This window comes from Ranitomeya imitator, chromosome 5 (genome assembly GCF_032444005.1).
Source record: "Ranitomeya imitator isolate aRanImi1 chromosome 5, aRanImi1.pri, whole genome shotgun sequence".
Classification (NCBI taxonomy): Eukaryota; Metazoa; Chordata; class Amphibia; order Anura; family Dendrobatidae; genus Ranitomeya; species Ranitomeya imitator.
Window position 1 is genome coordinate 357,559,864 of NC_091286.1, and position 18,994 is coordinate 357,578,857.

The 18,994-nt window shown below is 50.4% G+C and overlaps 1 protein-coding gene across 1 annotated transcript; it reads left to right on the plus strand.

Annotated features, from left to right (window-relative positions):
* Positions 1-5,114: 5,114 nt before the first annotated feature.
* On the plus strand, positions 5,115-17,530 carry COX7A2 (cytochrome c oxidase subunit 7A2). The gene is made up of 4 exons (XM_069726540.1): positions 5,115-5,248; positions 9,141-9,230; positions 10,833-10,917; positions 17,318-17,530. The coding sequence occupies exons 1-4, from the start codon at positions 5,231-5,233 to the stop codon at positions 17,374-17,376; spliced, it is 252 nt and encodes an 83-aa protein (XP_069582641.1). The 5' UTR covers positions 5,115-5,230; the 3' UTR covers positions 17,377-17,530.
* The last annotated feature ends 1,464 nt before the right edge of the window (positions 17,531-18,994 follow it).

The following is an 18,994-nucleotide window of genomic DNA, read 5'->3' on the forward strand; positions in this document are numbered from 1 at the left end:
TTCATTTCTCCACCCCGTCCGTCCGTTGTCCACAATATGTTTGAGAATTAGAGTACTTGTCCTCCATAGTTCGCACTTGCGCAATGCAGTCTTTGCTCGCGCACGCGCAGTATGCTTTGCCCAACTGCGGGCAAAGCCGAAAAGCATTAGTGCGTGGGCACATGCACGGTATGTCCCAGAACACAGCAAAATACTTCCGGGACATAGTGCGCCCTTCCGGGACATAGTGCGCCGGTGCATGCGCAGTAATGCTTTTCGTCTTTGCCCGCAGTTGGGCAAAGCATACTGCGCGTGAGCGACCGAAGATTGCATTGTGCACGCGCCAACTATGGAGGACAAGTACTCTAATTCTCAAACATACAGGTCCTTCTCAAAAAATTAGCATATAGTGTTAAATTTCATTATTTACCATAATGTAATGATTACAATTAAACTTTCATATATTATAGATTCATTATCCACCAACTGAAATTTGTCAGGTCTTTTATTGTTTTAATACTGATGATTTTGGCATACAACTCCTGATAACCCAAAAAACCTGTCTCAATAAATTAGCATATTTCACCCATCCAATCAAATAAAAGTGTTTTTTAATAACAAACAAAAAACCATCAAATAATAATGTTCAGTTATGCACTCAATACTTGGTCGGGAATCCTTTGGCAGAAATGACTGCTTCAATGCGGCGTGGCATGGAGGCAATCAGCCTGTGACACTGCTTAGATGTTATGGAGGCCCAGGATGCTTCAATAGCGGCCTTAAGCTCATCCAGAGTGTTGGGTCTTGCGTCTCTCAACTTTCTCTTCACAATAGCCCACAGATTCTCTATGGGGTTCAGGTCAGGAGAGTTGGCAGGCCAATTGAGCACAGTAATACCATGGTCAGTAAACCATTTACCAGTGGTTTTGGCACTGTGAGCAGGTGCCAGGTCAGCATGAAGTGCTCCAAAATCTCCTGATAGCTAGCTGCATTGACCCTGCCCTTGTTGAAACACAGTGGACCAACACCAGCAGCTGACATGGCACCCCACACCATCACTGACTGTGGGTACTTGACACTGGACTTCAGGCATTTTGGCATTTCCTTCTCCCCAGTCTTCCTCCAGACTCTGGCACCTTGATTTCCGAATGACATGCAAAATTTGCTTTCATCAGAAAAAAGTACTTGGGACCACTTAGCAACAGTCCAGTGCTGCTTCTCTGTAGCCCAGGTCAGGCGCCTCTGCCGCTGTTTATGGTTCAAAAGTGGCTTTACCTGGGGAATGCGGCACCTGTAGCCCATTTCCTGCACACGCCTGTGCACGGTGGCTCTGGATGTTTCCACACCAGACTCAGTCCACTGCTTCCTCAGGTTCCCCAAGGTCTGGAATCGGTCCTTCTCCACAATCTTCCTCAGGGTCCGGTCTCCTCTTCTCGTTGTACAGCGTTTTCTGCCACATTGTTTCCTTCCAACAGACTTACCATTGAGGTGCCTTGATACAGCACTCTGGGAACAGCCTATTTGTTGAGAAATTTCTTTCTGGGTCTTACCCTCTTGCTTGAGGGTGTCAATGATGGCCTTCTTGACATCTGTCAGGTCGCTAGTCTTACCCATGATGGGGGTTTTGAGTAATGAACCAGGCAGGGAGTTTATAAAAGCCTCAGGTATCTTTTGCATGTGTTTAGAGTTAATTAGTTGATTCAGAAGATTAGGGTAATAGGTCGTTTAGAGAACCTTTTCTTGATATGCTAATTTATTGAGACAGGTTTTTTGGGTTATCAGGAGTTGTATGCCAAAATCATCAGTATTAAAACAATAAAAGACCTGACAAATTTCAGTTGGTGGATAATGAATCTATAATATATGAAAGTTTAATTGTAATCATTACATTATGGTAAATAATGAAATTTAACACTATATGCTAATTTTTTGAGAAGGACCTGTATTGCGGACAACAGGGATGGATGGGGTGGAGAAATGAAGATGAAACTCCGTCCATTTGAGGTGACAGGTTCTCTTTAAAGGGGTTGTCCAGTACTTGGACAACCTTTTCTCATTCCTCATATTTGGCCCCTTTAAAGTAAAAACACTTATTCTCCCCTCTGGTGCCATTCATGTGGTGTAGTCATGCATGTTCCCAAGGTTCATGTGAAGTTGTTACGTCACGCTACCCCCACAACCAATCGGCTCTGGTGTCACTGTCTCTGACTTTGGATGTATTGGATATCAACAGGAAGCCAGGGCTGCTCTCTCTTTGTCTTGATGTTCGATTTGCCCGTAGGTGGGGACAGTGACGCCAGGCCTGGGCACAAGGCTCGTGTGAGCCCAGGAATGCAAACGCTGGAACGGCACGGGATTATAGATTTTTTTTTTTTCAACACTGCCAAATATGAGGAACAAGAAAGGGCTATCCAATTAGTAGACAACCCCTTTATTGGGAATCTGTCACCAGGTTTTTGCTACCTCATTGTGGAGTAGCATAATATATTGCTATCATGCAGGTCTGAGGATAAGACGCTGTGCACTAGAATCTGTTTCTTCTCTCCAGCACAGCACATGAGCTGAACAGTGTGCATGGGAATGTAAAGTACACCAGAGGGTGCACAATTAAACATTGTCTTGCTGTACACGATCTAAACCCAAAGGTTGGTCACGGAGGTGGCTAGTGTCCACCCTACTCCATTACAGAAAGGCACGTGAGACACGGAGAGGAGCCCATGGCAGCATAAGTAGGTGCCAGCTGTGACATACACTTGGAACCTTGCTGCAACACATGCAACGAAAGAAAAATGGCAGCACAGATTCTCCTTAGACCGTGACCTTTGCTGTACTCGCCTTGCTGAGTATTGGGCCATTAGTGGCCACTTGTGAATAAAGACCATCAGGAGCCAGTAGAGGGGGAGCGCTGATCAGTATGGGAGAGAGGAACTGAGGATAGTTTAGTTTTGTTTTAAAACATTTGCAACTTCTGTTTTCAAAATTTTGAAGGAGTTAAAAAAAAAAAAATTCCAGCTTGGTACAAGGACTTTTGCTGTAAGGGTATGTGCACACATAGTGGATTGGCCACTGCGGATCCGCAGCAGTTTTCCATGTCCGCTGTGCCCATGGTTCGGAAAATACAGTGCAGAATCGCTGCGTTGTATTTTCCGCAGCATGTCAATTCTTTGTGCGAATTCCGCAGCGTTTTACACCTGCTCCTCAATAGGAATCCGCAGGTAAAGCGCAATGCGTTTTACCTGCGGATTTTTCAAAAGCCGCGTGGAATAATCCACACATGAAATTGCAACGTGGGCACATAGCCTTAGACGTGCGTCAAATAAGGGCTTAAAGGGGTTATCCAGTGAAAATAGGTGATCACTTGTATAGGGGTGGGTGTCTGACCGCTGGGGCCGCACTGATGGGTGGGGGTCTGACCGCTGGGGCCGCACTGATGGGTGGGGGTCTGACCGCTGGGGCCGCACTGATGGGTGGGGGTCTGACCGCTGGGGCCGCACTGATGGGTGGGGGTCTGACCGCTGGGGCTGCACTGATTCTGCCCGAATCTAACAGCACATGGGCAACCTGCAATCCATTCCCTATGGGGCAGCCAGAACCAGCCAGGTGTAGCGCTGAATGGAGCGGGGGTCTTGGCATGTGTGCTGCTTCCTCATTGTAAGGCTGCATTCACATGAATGGGTTTTCGGTTTAAGTTCTGTGGGTGTAAAAAAAACTAAACCTTCCTCGCATGGACCAATGTTAGCCTATGGGCCAAGGACAATGTGGGAAAAAGACAGCAAGCAGTTTAGTGCAGGCGGCTCCCTGTGCCCTTCTTCAGTGTGAACATGCACATAACCAATTTGCAGATGTGTGAACTAAATCCCTTCATATACATTACACCAATGACACCTGCTGATGGCCACCAGTCTAATGTGTATGGAGGATTGTGGGGGAGTCCAGACTCGTTGTATATATGGGAGAGATGGCTAAGGTAGGTGTTGGCCAAACTATCGTCCGCTATATCTGGATGGCTGCTTTATGGGGATAAAGTGCCCCTTTCTGCCGATCAGTGCAGCTCCCGCCAGTCAGACCCCCACCAGAGTGTAAGTTATCACCTACCCAGTGTGCAGGTGCTGCTGAGTATGTGCTGGGCAATTGCTAAATGACATCTGCTTATCCCCATAGGCAGCTGTAGGCCAGTGATGGTGTCCCAGTAATACTGCCCCCTGCTGGCCCATTAGATACTGTCTGCAGAATGGAATGGTCATCACTGGTGGCGCCTGCTGGATTGTACTGCTGCCATCCGCCCTTTACAGCAAGAGCCGGAGCGAGCTGCACTGCCTGTCTCTGACAGGTGGCATTTAGATGGCGTGACCCTGGTGGGGTGTTTGCTCCTCAACCCCATTTGTGATGCGGTTGTTCATTGGTTGTCATGGCAGCCAGGGACTTGGTAAAAGCTACTATGCAGCCTATAAGTAATGATCCATGAAGCCCAGGCTAGGGGTCCCAGGAAATCATCAGTTACAGTGTACTGAACTACTGGTGATGACACACAGGTGATCCCTGCGTGTGCTGCTGCTGTGCACTACAACATCGACACTCAGCACCGGAGCATGCGCAGATAACACCTTATCCCAGCACTTTATCCTAAGTCATATTGCACGACTCTTTAAAGAGTTGATTGTGACTTGCAGGATCGCTACTTCCAACAGGTGGCGCTATAGAGTTAAGTCCTCTTTTTCTCAGAAGAGGCAATTTTCATATTACATATCCCAGCACAGTCACTCCTCACTACCGGTCAGGACGAGGGGGACTGAGAGGAGAATCACTCGGACTCCACAGCAGCCATTCCTTGGTCGCTCCCGCAAAAAATACAAAGATGAAAACATTGTGCCAATAAAAACTGCGGCACGCTGCGCATTGCGCCGCTGAGGAGTCTGCTGCTGGAGGTCATGTGACCACACCTCTCACTTTGCGGCAATAGGAGAGTAGTGTGAGAACGTGCAGAAGTGACGGGGGCGTGGTCTGAATATTTAGAGGTGTGGCTTAGGTCTCCTCTAATTCCAGTAAGGCCAGGTGATAGGTGCGTACTGTGAGAGGATTATTACGTAGGCTACCTGGAGGACCAATCACAAGTCATTATTTATACTCCCGCCCTACTCTTGGACACGTGATACGGTGACGCCGTTTCCGGGTTGATTCCTCTTCCGGTTATCCGGTGTCCTTGTCCATTTACAGGAGTCGCACAGGGGAGAGTGAGAGAGGAAGCGGCACCATGTTCCGTCACCTCCAGGTGAGAGCCCCGCTGTGGACCGTGCAGCACACAGGGTGACCGCAGTGTATATACACCAGTGTGCACATGAGCCGTCCCTGCGGCTCTCCCTCCATATTGCGCTGACCCCGCTGCTTCCATCCCTGTCCTCACCTGCTGCCTCATCCTCCATTCTCTGCACCCGCAGCCATCAGTGGGGGGTGAGCTGACAGCCCCCACGTCCTGCACTACACGGGCTCCCGTAGGGGTCCGGGGGGGCCGTCTCCTATAGAGGTCCGGGGGGGGCCGTCTCCCGTAGGGGTCCGGGGGGGCCGTCTCCTATAGAGGTCCGGGGGGGCCGTCTCCTATAGAGGTCCGGGGGGGCCGTCTCCCGTAGGGGTCCGGGGGGGCCGTCTCCCGTAGGGGTCCGGGGGGGGCCGTCTCCTATAGAGGTCCGGGGGGGCCGTCTCCTATAGAGGTCCGGGGGGGCCGTCTCCTATAGAGGTCCGGGGGGGCCGTCTCCCGTAGGGGTCCGGGGGGGCCGTCTCCTATAGAGGTCCAGGGGGGCCGTCTCCCGTAGGGGTCCGGGGGGGCCGTCTCCTATAGAGGTCCGGGGGGGCCGTCTCCTATAGAGGTCCGGGGGGGCCGTCTCCTATAGAGGTCCGGGGGGGCCGTCTCCCGTAGGGGTCCGGGGGGGCCGTCTCCTATAGAGGTCCGGGGGGGCCGTCTCCCGTAGGGGTCCGGGAGGGCCGTCTCCCGTAGGGGTCCGGGGGGGCCGTCTCCTATAGAGGTCCGGGGGGGGCCGTCTCCCGTAGGGGTCCGGGGGGGCCGTCTCCCGTAGGGGTCCGGGGGGGCCGTCTCCTATAGAGGTCCGGGGGGGCCGTCTCCTATAGAGGTCCGGGGGGGCCGTCTCCCGTAGGGGTCCGGGGGGGCCGTCTCCTATAGAGGTCCGGGGGGGCCGTCTCCCGTAGGGGTCCGGGAGGGCCGTCTCCCGTAGGGGTCCGGGGGGGCCGTCTCCTATAGAGGTCCGGGGGGGCCGTCTCCCGTAGGGGTCCGGGGGGGCCGTCTCCCGTAGGGGTCCGGGGGGGCCGTCTCCTATAGAGGTCCGGGGGGGCCGTCTCCTATAGAGGTCCGGGAGGGCCGTCTCCCGTAGGGGTCCGGGGGGGCCGTCTCCTATAGAGGTCCGGGGGGGCCGTCTCCTATAGAGGTCCGGGGGGGCCGTCTCCTATAGAGGTCCAGGGGGGCCGTCTCCCGTAGGGGTCCGGGGGGGCCGTCTCCTATAGAGGTCCGGGGGGGCCGTCTCCCGTAGGGGTGCGGGGGGGGGCCGTCTCCCGTAGGGGTGCGGGGGGGGCCGTCTCCCGTAGGGGTGCGGGGGGGGGGGCCGTCTCCTGTAGAGGTCCGGGGGGGCCGTCTCCCGTAGAGGTCCGGGGGGGCCGTCTCCCGTAGGGGTGCGGGGGGGCCGTCTCCCGTAGGGGTGCGGGGGGGCCGTCTCCCGTAGGGGTGCGGGGGGGCCGTCTCCCGTAGGGGTGCGGGGGGGCCGTCTCCCGTAGGGGTGCGGGGGGGCCGTCTCCCGTAGGGGTGCGGGGGGGGGGCGTCTCCCGTAGGGGTGCGGGGGGGGGGGGGGGCCGTCTCCCGTAGGGGTGCGGGGGGGGGGGGGGCGTCTCCCGTAGGGGTGCGGGGGGGCCGTCTCCCGTAGGGGTGCGGGGGGGGGGCCGTCTCCCGTAGGGGTGCGGGGGGGGGGGCCGTCTCCCGTAGGGGTGCGGGGGGGGGGGGCCGTCTCCCGTAGGGGTGCGGGGGGGCCGTCTCCCGTAGGGGTCCGGGGGGGGGGGGCCGTCTCCCGTAGGGTTGCGGGGGGGCCGTCTCCCGTAGGGGTCCGGGGGGGGGGGGCCGTCTCCCGTAGGGGTGCGGGGGGGCCGTCTCCCGTAGGGGTGCGGGGGGGGCCGTCTCCCGTAGGGGTCCGGGGGGGGGGCCGTCTCCCGTAGGGGTGCGGGGGGGCCGTCTCCCGTAGGGGTCCGGGGGGGGGGGCCGTCTCCCGTAGGGGTCCGGGGGGGGGGGCCGTCTCCCGTAGGGGTGCGGGGGGGCCGTCTCCCGTAGGGGTGCGGGGGGGCCGTCTCCCGTAGGGGTGCGGGGGGGCCGTCTCCCGTAGGGGTGCGGGGGGGCCGTCTCCCGTAGGGGTGCGGGGGGGCCGTCTCCCGTAGGGGTGCGGGGGGGCCGTCTCCCGTAGGGGTGCGGGGGGGCCGTCTCCCGTAGGGGTGCGGGAACCTTTACTGCAGTTTGTGGTCAGATCTTGGCCCCTGTGGCCACCAGTAGTCATTGCTGCAGTAACCTCAGCGCTGCGGCTCCGTATCTATCACACCTGACAGCGCGGCTCTGCACATTCTGTCTCCCATAACTTCCTTACCCCATGTGTGTGTAGTGTGGGTTCTGATCTCCTCGCCGTCCTCGGCACATCGCACCTGGTAGATCAGTCACCAGGATGCCACGCCTGCACTGGGCACACATAAGAAATTGCATCAACACTTTTTTCAGTGCAGTTATTGTAAGAAGCTGCCAGGCGCTGACCCATCTCCCTCACTGCTCCTTCTAGTAATGTCGCCTTCCGGCGATTGTGATTCATGGATGAACTGTCGTAGACAGTGATTGACGTTAGTGGCATCCTCAATGCTGTAATAGCCGGTTCCACAGATTCAGCACCTGGCTCTTATTAGAAGCCAGAAATAAGAACTTTCATAGGAATCAGACGACGCTAACACCAAAAGTAAGGTGCCAACTAAAGTGGTAAAGGGCCATTCCAGGGATATATTGTTCCCCTGCTGGACACAGATGGTGCAAAGGTAGTTGTGTACTTTATTAGTGGATGTGTTTTGGAGCTGCAGCAGCTTTTTTTTTCTTTTTTTTGTCTATGGAGTATTGTAGTTGTTTTGAACAATGAGCTGGTACAACTCTGAATTATCTTCTACTAAACTAATAGTACTTGGTCTCACGTGAAGCTCTATCTGTATCCAGCAGTGCAGTTTATTCCTGTATCTCCCCTTCCTTTATCCATTACTGAGGTTCATCCATTCTCTGGAGGGAGTTGTGCCGGTCCCCACCATGAAGGCGAGCACAATCCCACCCTTCATTTCCCATTTCATCCTTCTTGTCCTATTTGTGCGTTGTCCCTATTTCAGCTCACATCTAAACTGAAGCTTGGTAGACGTATTACCAGGGAGCTACCTGCTAATCAGGCATCGCCTGTGATCACAGAGGACAATGATGAGACTTTCCCCTGAGAGGGGACACGCTCTCACTGCGGTTCTGACTGCTCCACTTCTGGGCCTGTGTTTGGCACAGGGGAGTGTTTCCTGCATCGACACGTCCTCAGTGTGTGTGTGTGTGTGTGGAAAAATGGTGGATAGTAATAAATCCAGGTACACGCTAGGATAATGTGCGGTTATTTTGTCGTTCCACATTTTCGACCCGTAGACGTGCTGCAGATGGGATTGTATTCAAATGTGTGATCACAACATAATCGGGTTAACATAACCTTCATTTGTTTTATCCATTTTAACCGGATAAGACCCTATTGTGCTTTTCTCTTCCTTATTATTAAGGGGGGCCTGGTGACTGACTCATTTCGATAGCTAGGCCAGACCCCTCTTGTCTCAGCATCAGGATGGATCTGAGGATGACTTGGCTACTGAAATACGCCAGTCGCCCAGCCCCCTTCACTCACGCATACTAATGACGTGAACATGGGGAATCTCTCCCGTTTAGGCAGCGGGTCAGAACTAGGGCGGCTGGAACCAGGGATGATGCATGAAGATCAGAGCACCTTTGGGAATAATTTGAGTAGTTTAGACAGTACCCTTATTCCCTTCACGTTTTATAGATACTTATTTAAAAATGGACAAGCCTTTCAATATATTTGCTGATAATGAAGTCACTGTTTCAGGCCCTCCGTCAGATTTCTCAGCGGACCATCAGCAGTTCCAGCCGGAGATCACTCCCCAACAAGGTGGCAGAAAAGCAGAAGCTATTCCAGGTAATGACGGCATTTCACACAAGGCTGTAGAGTCGGTAAGCCAAACCTCCGACTCCACCAGAATGGGCTCTGACTCCGACTCCACAGCCCTGATTTCACATGCCGATTCAATGATTCAGTGCGTGTCTATACTATTTTTTTTTTTTTTCCCATTGACTTTCTGTCTGATATACCCCTATTCCAGGCTCTGGATTTGGATGAATCGTTTCCAAACCCACTAAGGAAGAAAATCTGTGAAGGGTTGGTAATTATCAGAGCCTGGAAGGAGGTGGATGAGACAGAAATTTCCAGGAAGAGAACTGTAGACACATTGAATCACTTGCCCGGCAGTGTGATCGCGGCTTAGCAGCGTGTATTGTAGCAACTGTCATTTACTAATATACTTGTCTACTGTCCCATTGTAAAGACTTAGGCTATGTTCACACATTGCGGCGATTTTGCAGCTGCGGGTCCACAGCAGTTTCCATAGCGTTTACAGTATCATGTAAACCCTATGGAAATCGCAAACCGCTGTGCACATGCTGCGGGAAAAACTGCGGTTTACAACCCGCAGCATGTCACTTCTTTGTGCAGAATCGCAGCGATTCTGCACCCATAGAAATGCATTGATCCGCTTACTTCCCGCATGGGGCTGTGCCCACCTTGCGGGAAGTAAGCGGATAATGTGCGGGTGGTACCTGGAGGGAGGAGAGGGGCTCTCCTCCAGGCCCCGGGAACCATATTTGAGTAAAAAAAAAAAGAATTAAAATAAAAAATCATGATATACTCACCTCTGAAGTCTCAGCGCTGCACGCGGCCGTCCGGTCTCAGGTTTGCTATGCGACCAGGACCTGCGGTGACGTCGCGGTCACATGACCGTGACGTCACGAAGGTCCTGGTCGCACAGCATCTTTGGAACCGGACCGCCGCCTGCAGCGCCGAGGAGATCGGGACGTCAGAGGGTGAGTATATCATGATTTTATTATTTTTAACATTACTATTGATGCTGCATATGCAGCATCAATAGTAGGGGTAAATCCTGCAGCGGAACCCGCAGGACAAACCGCGATAAATCTGCAGGGATAACCGCAGCGGGTTTGCCCTGCAGATTTATCAAATCCGCTGCTGGAGAACCCGCAGGGACAGGACGCAACTTGTGAACATGGCCTTACTGGGGTGGTGAGAGGTGCGTTAAAGGGAACCTGTCACCTGAATTTGGTGGGACTGGTTTTGGGTCATATGGGCGGAGTTTTCGGGTGTTTGATTCACCCTTTCCTTACCCGCTGGCTGCATGCTGGCTGCAATATTGGATTGAAGTTCATTCTCTGTCCTCCATAGTACACGCCTGCACAAGGCAAGATTGCTTTGCGCAGGCGTGTACTATGGAGGACAGAGAATGAACTTCAATCCAATATTGCAGCCAGCATGCAGCCAGCGGGTAAGGAAAGGGTGAATCAAACACCCGACAACTCCGCCCATATGACCCAAAACCAGTCCCGCCAAATTCAGGTGACAGAGTCCCTTTAACATGTAGTATATTCAGACTTCATATTGTATTCTTCTTTGTACCCCTGGCTGTTAGTCACAAATGTAGCCAATTAGACTCAATGCTTTCTCTTGCAGGAGGATAATGGCCTTCCAGTCCATCTTAAGGCAGGGATTAGTGATCTCTTGTTGTACAGGCTAACCATGGGGCTCACAATCTTTGGTAAGTTACATTATTGTGTAACTTGTATGACAAATCATAAATCCTTCTCCACATGTGACAGCCATGCATGGGGCAGGCTCCGGAACTTAGATCCACATAGATGAACTAAAAACACACACCATTATGTATATTTAAGAAAACTACATACCGTATTTTTCGCTTTGTAAGACGCTCCGGATTATAAGACGCACCCCAAATTTTGAGGAGAAAAATAGGAAAAAAACTTTTTTTAATAAATTGGTGGGGCGTCTTATAATCCATGCGTCTTATTACTCACCAGGGGTTGTGGCTGCAGTGGATCAGGGTCCCAGGGTCGTTGCTGGAGGCAAGAGTGGAGCATTGCTGCAGGCTGGGATGAGGGGGTCTGCAGGGGGGCTCCTGTGCTGCAGGCTGGGATGAGGGGGTCTGCATGGGGGCTCCTGTGCTGCATGGGGGCTCCTGTGCTGCATGGGGGCTCCTGTGCTGCATGGGGGCTCCTGTGCTGCATGGGGGCTCCCTCGGGGGCTGCGGGGGGCTCTGGCAACATTTTGTGAAAGACCAGAGCCCCCCGGCAGTTCGTCCATGCGTTCCTGTATGACTGACTCCGGGAAAATGGTCGCCGGAATCTCGAGAGATGAGATCTCAGCACTGAAAACTCATCTCCCGAGATTCCGGCGGCCATTTTCCCGAAGTCAGTCATACAGGAACGCATAGACGAACTGCCGGGGGGCTCTGGTCTTTCACAAAATGTCGCCAGAGCCCCCCGCAGCACCGGAGTTTCCAGGATCTCCCGGGGCAGCAGCGGACAACCGCGGTGGCGGGCAGCAGCGGCGGCGGACACCCCCCTCATCCCAGCCTGTAACGGTAAGCAGTATATCCGCTTTGTAAGACGCACCCCCATTTCCCCCCCAAATTTTGGGGAAATAAAGTGCGTCTTACAAAGCGGAAAATACGGTAAATTGCAAACATTTCCCCACTGGCCACTAAGCCTTTTTTAGACTAGTACTTCCTCTTTTGTATAGTAGACTTTTCAGCAGTCTCATTATCGTTACAGCCTGGATTATAATAATGGGTAACATCTCTATGTACAGCAAATAACCCAGGATCTGCGATTCACTATTCCGGTCAATTAATTGCCACCTTTGTCAGTGTGGCTGCTGAATAAAACAGTAACTATGCGTCTAGCTTTAGGTTTATCAGTCAGTATCACTATATAGAAAATATAAATTATGCTAGTGGATAGAGTATGTATGTATTCTCTATCCACTAGAATAATCTAGATTTTCTATATAGTAATATTGACTGATATATATTAACTAGCTATTGAACCCGTTCTACGCCCGGGTGGCGAGCATTTATATTGGTATATGGTCTCCATCATGTGCTGCTGCCATCCTGCGCCCGTTCTGTCATGTGCTGCTGCCATCCTGCGCCCGTTCTGTCATGTGCTGCTGCCATCCTGCGCCCGTTCTGTCATGTGCTGCTGCCATCCTGCGCCCGTTCTGTCATGTGCTGCTGCCATCCTGCGCCCGTTCTGTCATGTGCTGCTGCCATCCTGCGCCCGTTCTGTCATGTGCTGCTGCCATCCTGCGCCCGTTCTGTCATGTGCTGCTGCCATCCTGCGCCCGTTCTGTCATGTGCTGCTGCCATCCTGCGCCCGTTCTGTCATGTGCTGCTGCCATCCTGCGCCCGTTCTGTCATGTGCTGCTGCCATCCTGCGCCCGTTCTGTCATGTGCTGCTGCCATCCTGCGCCCGTTCTGTCATGTGCTGCTGCCATCCTGCGCCCGTTCTGTCATGTGCTGCTGCCATCCTGCGCCCGTTCTGTCATGTGCTGCTGCCATCCTGCGCCCGTTCTGTCATGTGCTGCTGCCATCCTGCGCCCGTTCTGTCATGTGCTGCTGCCATCCTGCGCCCGTTCTGTCATGTGCTGCTGCCATCCTGCGCCCGTTCTGTCATGTGCTGCTGCCATCCTGCGCCCGTTCTGTCATGTGCTGCTGCCATCCTGCGCCCGTTCTGTCATGTGCTGCTGCCATCCTGCGCCCGTTCTGTCATGTGCTGCTGCCATCCTGCGCCCGTTCTGTCATGTGCTGCTGCCATCCTGCGCCCGTTCTGTCATGTGCTGCTGCCATCCTGCGCCCGTTCTGTCATGTGCTGCTGCCATCCTGCGCCCGTTCTGTCATGTGCTGCTGCCATCCTGCGCCCGTTCTGTCATGTGCTGCTGCCATCCTGCGCCCGTTCTGTCATGTGCTGCTGCCATCCTGCGCCCGTTCTGTCATGTGCTGCTGCCATCCTGCGCCCGTTCTGTCATGTGCTGCTGCCATCCTGCGCCCGTTCTGTCATGTGCTGCTGCCATCCTGCGCCCGTTCTGTCATGTGCTGCTGCCATCCTGCGCCCGTTCTGTCATGTGCTGCTGCCATCCTGCGCCCGTTCTGTCATGTGCTGCTGCCATCCTGCGCCCGTTCTGTCATGTGCTGCTCCCAACCTGCGCCCCCGTTCTGTCATGTGCTGCTGCCATCCTGCCCCCGTTCTGTCATGTGCTGCTGCCATCCTGCGCCCGTTCTGTCATGTGCTGCTCCCAACCTGCGCCCCCGTTCTGTCATGTGATGCTCCCATCCTGCGCCACTATTCTATTATATGCCCCCCATAAGACGCTCCAGTGTGTATGCCCCCGTATGCTGCTGCCATATTAAAAAAAAAAAAAAATACCATACTCACCTATCGTCCGGCTCCACTGCAGGTGTGTCTTCAAGAAAATGGCGCCGGAAAGCGCGGACTGCGCAGGCGCCGATTCCGGCAGCAGGAATCGGCGCTTGCGCAGTCCGCGCTTTCCGGCGCCATTTTCTTGAACACACACTCCGGCTCCTCTGCCTGTGACTGGACTCTGTCACAGCAGAGGAGCCGGGAGACGGAGCCGCACGCAGCGCTGGAATGGAGGACAGGTGAATATACTTGCCCTCCCTCCTGGCGCGTCCACGGTCCCTGACTCTCCGGTGGAGATCGCGGTATGCGCTCAGTGCTTACGCATACCGCGATCTCCTGGGAGCATCACTCTGTCACGCCTGTGCAGTCTATAAAGGCTTCGGACAGAGTGATGCTCCCAGCGTTATATTATAGATCATGCTAGTGGATAGAGAATAGTTCAGTCAGTAACACACTATATATATATATATATATATATATATATATATATATATATATATATATATATATATATATATATATATATATATATATATATATATATATATATATATATATTCTCTATCTTTTCTATTGATGGGTTTAAAAATGGCTTAAAAAAGAATTTTCTGATCACAGTATTTTTTTTTTTTGTTTATATATCGTCATTTAGAAATTTCTTGCCCCTAGCATGACAATGGGACATTGCTTAGAGAGCATAGGAGTGTCACTGCTACACAAAAAGCGAGTGTCGTTCAAGAATGCTTAGAAAGTTTAACTTGGCGCCTGTTCAGAGCCCTCTGTCGTATCATCCAGCATATCCCATTGTGATTAGATTAATAAATCTGCCCCAATTCAATTAAAGAGGACCTTTCACCAGTTTGAATATGTTAAACTGGCCACATCGTGGAAACATGGTTGCAGAGCTTGGTAAAACAGTTTTGTTCTTTTAATTTCTCCTTCATATTGAGGAACTATTAGCTTGTAAATTTTGAGTTATATAAAGGTCAACTGGGCATTACCAGAGATTTTTTTTCTGGGGGGGGGGGGGGGTGGTTCACCGCCCATTGCATGAGGTTAACCAATCATAAGCGGGTAGCAACACAGGGGAGAAAAGAACATTCCCTTCACTCCTCACTGATCTCTGCAGCTATTGTGTAGAAAAACAGCAGGGCGGGGTTAGATATTACAAACACTTCCAGATCTCATGTAATGTCAGTCAGTGAGGGGAGCTCACCTCTGTTAACTGTATTATGGCCACAGACTAAGGCCGGCGTCACACACAGCGTAAAACAACATTTTCTGCGCTCATACGTCCGTAAAACTCGCAAGTGTGATGGCGGCCTAAGGGTATGTGCACACGTCAGGATTTTTAGCGTTTTTTTTTTTTTGCAGAATTTCGCCATAAAAACGCTATAAATCCGGTAAAAAAAACACTAACATTATGCATCCTATCTTTTAGAATGCATTCCGCATTTTTTGTGCAGATGTTAGCGTTTTTTTCCGCAAAAAAAAAACGCATACCGCAAAAAATCCGGACATGCTCTCTTTTTCCGGATTTTTTGCGGATTTCCTATCAAAAAGGTCATTCCGGAAAATAAAAAACGCTAAAAATCCGCAAAAAACGCACAAATTCCGCGAGAAATCCACGCGAAAAAAGCACGTGGATTTCTGGCAGAATACTCAGGATTTTGCCAGGAAGAAATCCTGACGTGTGCACATACCCTCATACTACAAAACTGTTGCTTTTCAAGTGGATAAGAGCAATTCTGAAGTACCCTGCTGCAGCCAGTATATAGTTGACGGAGCTGTGCTTTTCTGCTCTGCAACTTTATCACTTCTAGGAACAAAAGATTAGTGGTTGTTGCACCCACACTAATCTGATAATGATGATCTATTCTGAGGATAAGCCATCAATATAAAGTCCTGGAAACCCCCTTTTAAAGGGAACCTGTCAGCAGGATTGTGCACAGTAACCTACACACCGTGTCAGGTCGGCGCCGTGATACTGAATAAAATGATACCTTCGTTGATAAAATCCATCTTGTGGTTGTTTTTTAATCTTTATTTTTAGTTTTGTGTTAATGAGATTCTCGTGCCCTAAGGCGGGGTGGTACATGTGTTCTGATTATATAGTCATAATGCAGACTGCTGACAGGTCATTGATCCCTCACTGACCTGCCCCCTAATTTGCATAATGAATATCATCGCATAATGAATAAAAAAAAAAAACACTTCTGCAGGCTGGTGCCAGCCGTGGCACCTGTGCTGCAACATAATCGCATGATCTCCTCCACCAAGATGGTGCCGCATGCGCAACAGCAGATGTCGGTGTTCTCCTAGAGCTGTATACAAACCGAGGCGCCATTTTCAAAATGACTTTATATATATATATTTTTTTACCTCTCTAAAGTAAATCTGCAAAAGGGAATAAATGCACTGTAACCATGCGATTATGCTGCAGCGCAGGTGCCACGTCCGGCATCAGTCTGCAGAAGCATGTGTTTTGTTTTTTTTTTGTTTTGTTTTTTTATAATTTGATGTTAGGTATTCATTATGCAAAATAGGGGGCAGGTCAGTGAGGCATCAGTGACCTGTCAGCAGTCTGCATTATGAAAATCTAATCAAGAGCATCACATGCCCCACCTTAGGGCACAAGAATCTCATTAACACAAAACTGAAAATAAAGATTTAGGCTACTTTCACACTAGTGTCGGAATCTCCCCGTCGCAATGCGTCGGGCAGAGATTCTGACGCTAGCGTTTAACGCACTGCACAACGGAGGCAGCGGATGCATTTCTCCGGCGCATCCGCTGCTCCATTGTAAGGTGCGGGGAGGTGGGGGCGGAGTTCCGGCCGCGCATGCGCGGTCGGAAAAAGCGGTCCGTCAGGAGCAAAAAACGTTACATGTAGCGTTTTTTGCTCCCGACGGTCCGCCAAAGCACGACGCATCCGTCGCACGACGGATGCGACGTGTGGCAATCCGTCGCAATGCGTCGTCAATACAAGTCTATGGGGAAAAAACGCATCCTGCAAGCACTTTTGCAGGATGCGTTTTTTTTTCTGCAAAACGACGCATTGTGACGGATTGCAGTTAACGCTAGTGTGAAAGTAGCCTAAGAAACAACCACAAGATGGACTTTATCAACTAAAGTATCATTTTATTCCGTATAATGGCGCTGACCTGACACTGAGCACAATCCTGCTGACAGGTTCCCTTTAAATCTGTAAAACCACAAACTCCCCATACCTGAGATGATCACAAGGCAGACATGAAATATAAGCCCATTCAGTGTTGCATAATGGACAACATATAATTAGTGATGAGTGAATGTGCTCAGATAAGGTGTTGTCTGAGCATGCTAGGGTGCGAACAGTGTCTTCGGCGTGCTCGAATAATATCTTCGAGTCCCTGCAGCTGCATGTTTCGGGCTGTTTGGCGGCCGTAACACATGCAGGGAATGCCTGACAGCCATGAGCCATGCAGCTGCGGGGACCCAAACATAGTTTTTGAGAATGCCAAAGGCACATTATTAGCACACGGGCATGGTCGGCTAACACCTTATCTGAGCACATTCGATCATCACTACATACAATGTCCCGCTTATGTACATGAGTAATCTCCAGGCAAGGAGTGATGCTTGTTTCTGGGTAATTAAAATTAAAAAAAATATAGACAAGTTATTCTGTCTGGACTGCCATAGATTACTGACTGGTGTTTTTTTTCCCCCTTTCTCTCAGGATCTGCGTATGCGGTGTTTGAGATTGTCAAGGCTTCATTTCCTAAAAAGCAGAATTAATTGCAACTTCTGTCATTTCCAAATTTGTCCAGTTCTATGTGATGCATCAGGGATTGCGCTTTCCTTGTCATAATGACCTTCTTCAATGATGGGAACAATATTTATTAAAATGTACTGTACAAGCTGCTACTATTAAAGCCGTTTTGCATTACTATTCAGTGTTTCATTTTTTTATCTGCTCAAATATAAGTAGGGGGTGTAAAATGTAATCTTATTCACAAGTTGGTCCGTTCACTAAATTTATAGAACTACAAGGTGAAGGTGAATTATTAAAGGGTCCATATAAAAAGAAGAAAGTATGACTGCACCAGGATAAGTGGTTTTAGATGGCCTTCAAGTGATCAATTTACTGCAACAATGAAAGTCTCTCATGGCAATTGGACCAACAGTGGAATACAATCGCGCTGTGGTGCTCTACCAAACAGTAATTCGTATTGAACATCCAAAGAAAAAAGAAAGTGGCACTCGCCAAGCGATGTATTAAAAATCCTTTATTCTTCCATATATCGGAGTAAGGACATGCCTTTCGGGCTGCAGGTAAAACGAGAGGGTGCAGGGAGTGAACCGGACGACGGCCGTTTCGCGCACAATGCGCTTCAACGGGTCCAGGTATAAATTCTTATATGTTGTTTGAGCTTGAGCGAGGCTTATCTAGGGTAACACTGCAGCAATTGGAGCAGTCCAAACAGCCACCAACTGTCTTGTATGGAGCGAGCTCTGTTTCTGAGCCTTAAAAAAAAAAAAAAAAAAAGGCAGGCCCACACTCCTTTCCTATTAATCTATACACACTTGGTCAAAATTGTTGGCACCCCTCATTTAATGACAGAAAAACCCACAATGGTCACAGAAATAACTTGAATCTGACAAAAGTAAAAATAAACAAAAGATCTATGAAAATGAACAAATGAAAGTCAGACATTGCTTTTCAACTAAGCTTACACAGAATAAAAAATAAATAAAACTAATGAAATAGGTCTGGACAGAAATGATGGTACCCCTGAAAATGTGACAAAATAGACATGATAAATCAAGGTGTGTCCACTAACTAGCATCACAGGTGTCTGGAATCTTGAAATCTGTGAGTAGGCCTGTATATACGGCTACAGATTCTCACTGTGCTGTTTGCTGACATGGTGTGTATCACAATCAACATGGACCAGAGGAAGTGAAGGAAAGAGTTGTCTCAGGAGGTTAGAAAGAAAATTATAGACAAACATGTTAAAGGTAAAAGTTATAAGACATCTCCAAGCAGCTTGATGTTCCTGTGACTACAGTTGCATATATTATTCAGAAATTTAAGCCCCAAGGGTGGTTTGCACGTTAATGACCGAGCCAATTTTTACAATTATGACCACTGTCCCTTTATGAGGTTATAACTCTGGAACGCTTCAACGGATCCTGATGATTCTGACATGGTTTTCTCGGGACATATTGTACTTCATAATAGTGGTAAAATTTATTTGATATTACCTGCGTTTATTTGTGAAAAAATGTAAATTTGGGGAGAATTTTGAAAATTTTGCAATTTTTCATCTTTGAATTTTTATGCCCTTAAATCAGAGATGTCACACAAAATACTTAAGTAACATTTCCCACATGTCTGCTTTACATCAGCACA

What these genes read in the sequence shown, in the direction of transcription:
- COX7A2 (XM_069726540.1), top strand. An exon ending in AAAAGCAGAAGCTATTCCAG is followed by an intron (nt 9,231 to 10,832) that starts GTAATGACGGCA and finishes TTTCTCTTGCAG; the next exon opens with GAGGATAATGGCCTTCCAGT. An exon ending in CATGGGGCTCACAATCTTTG is followed by an intron (nt 10,918 to 17,317) that starts GTAAGTTACATT and finishes CCTTTCTCTCAG; the next exon opens with GATCTGCGTATGCGGTGTTT.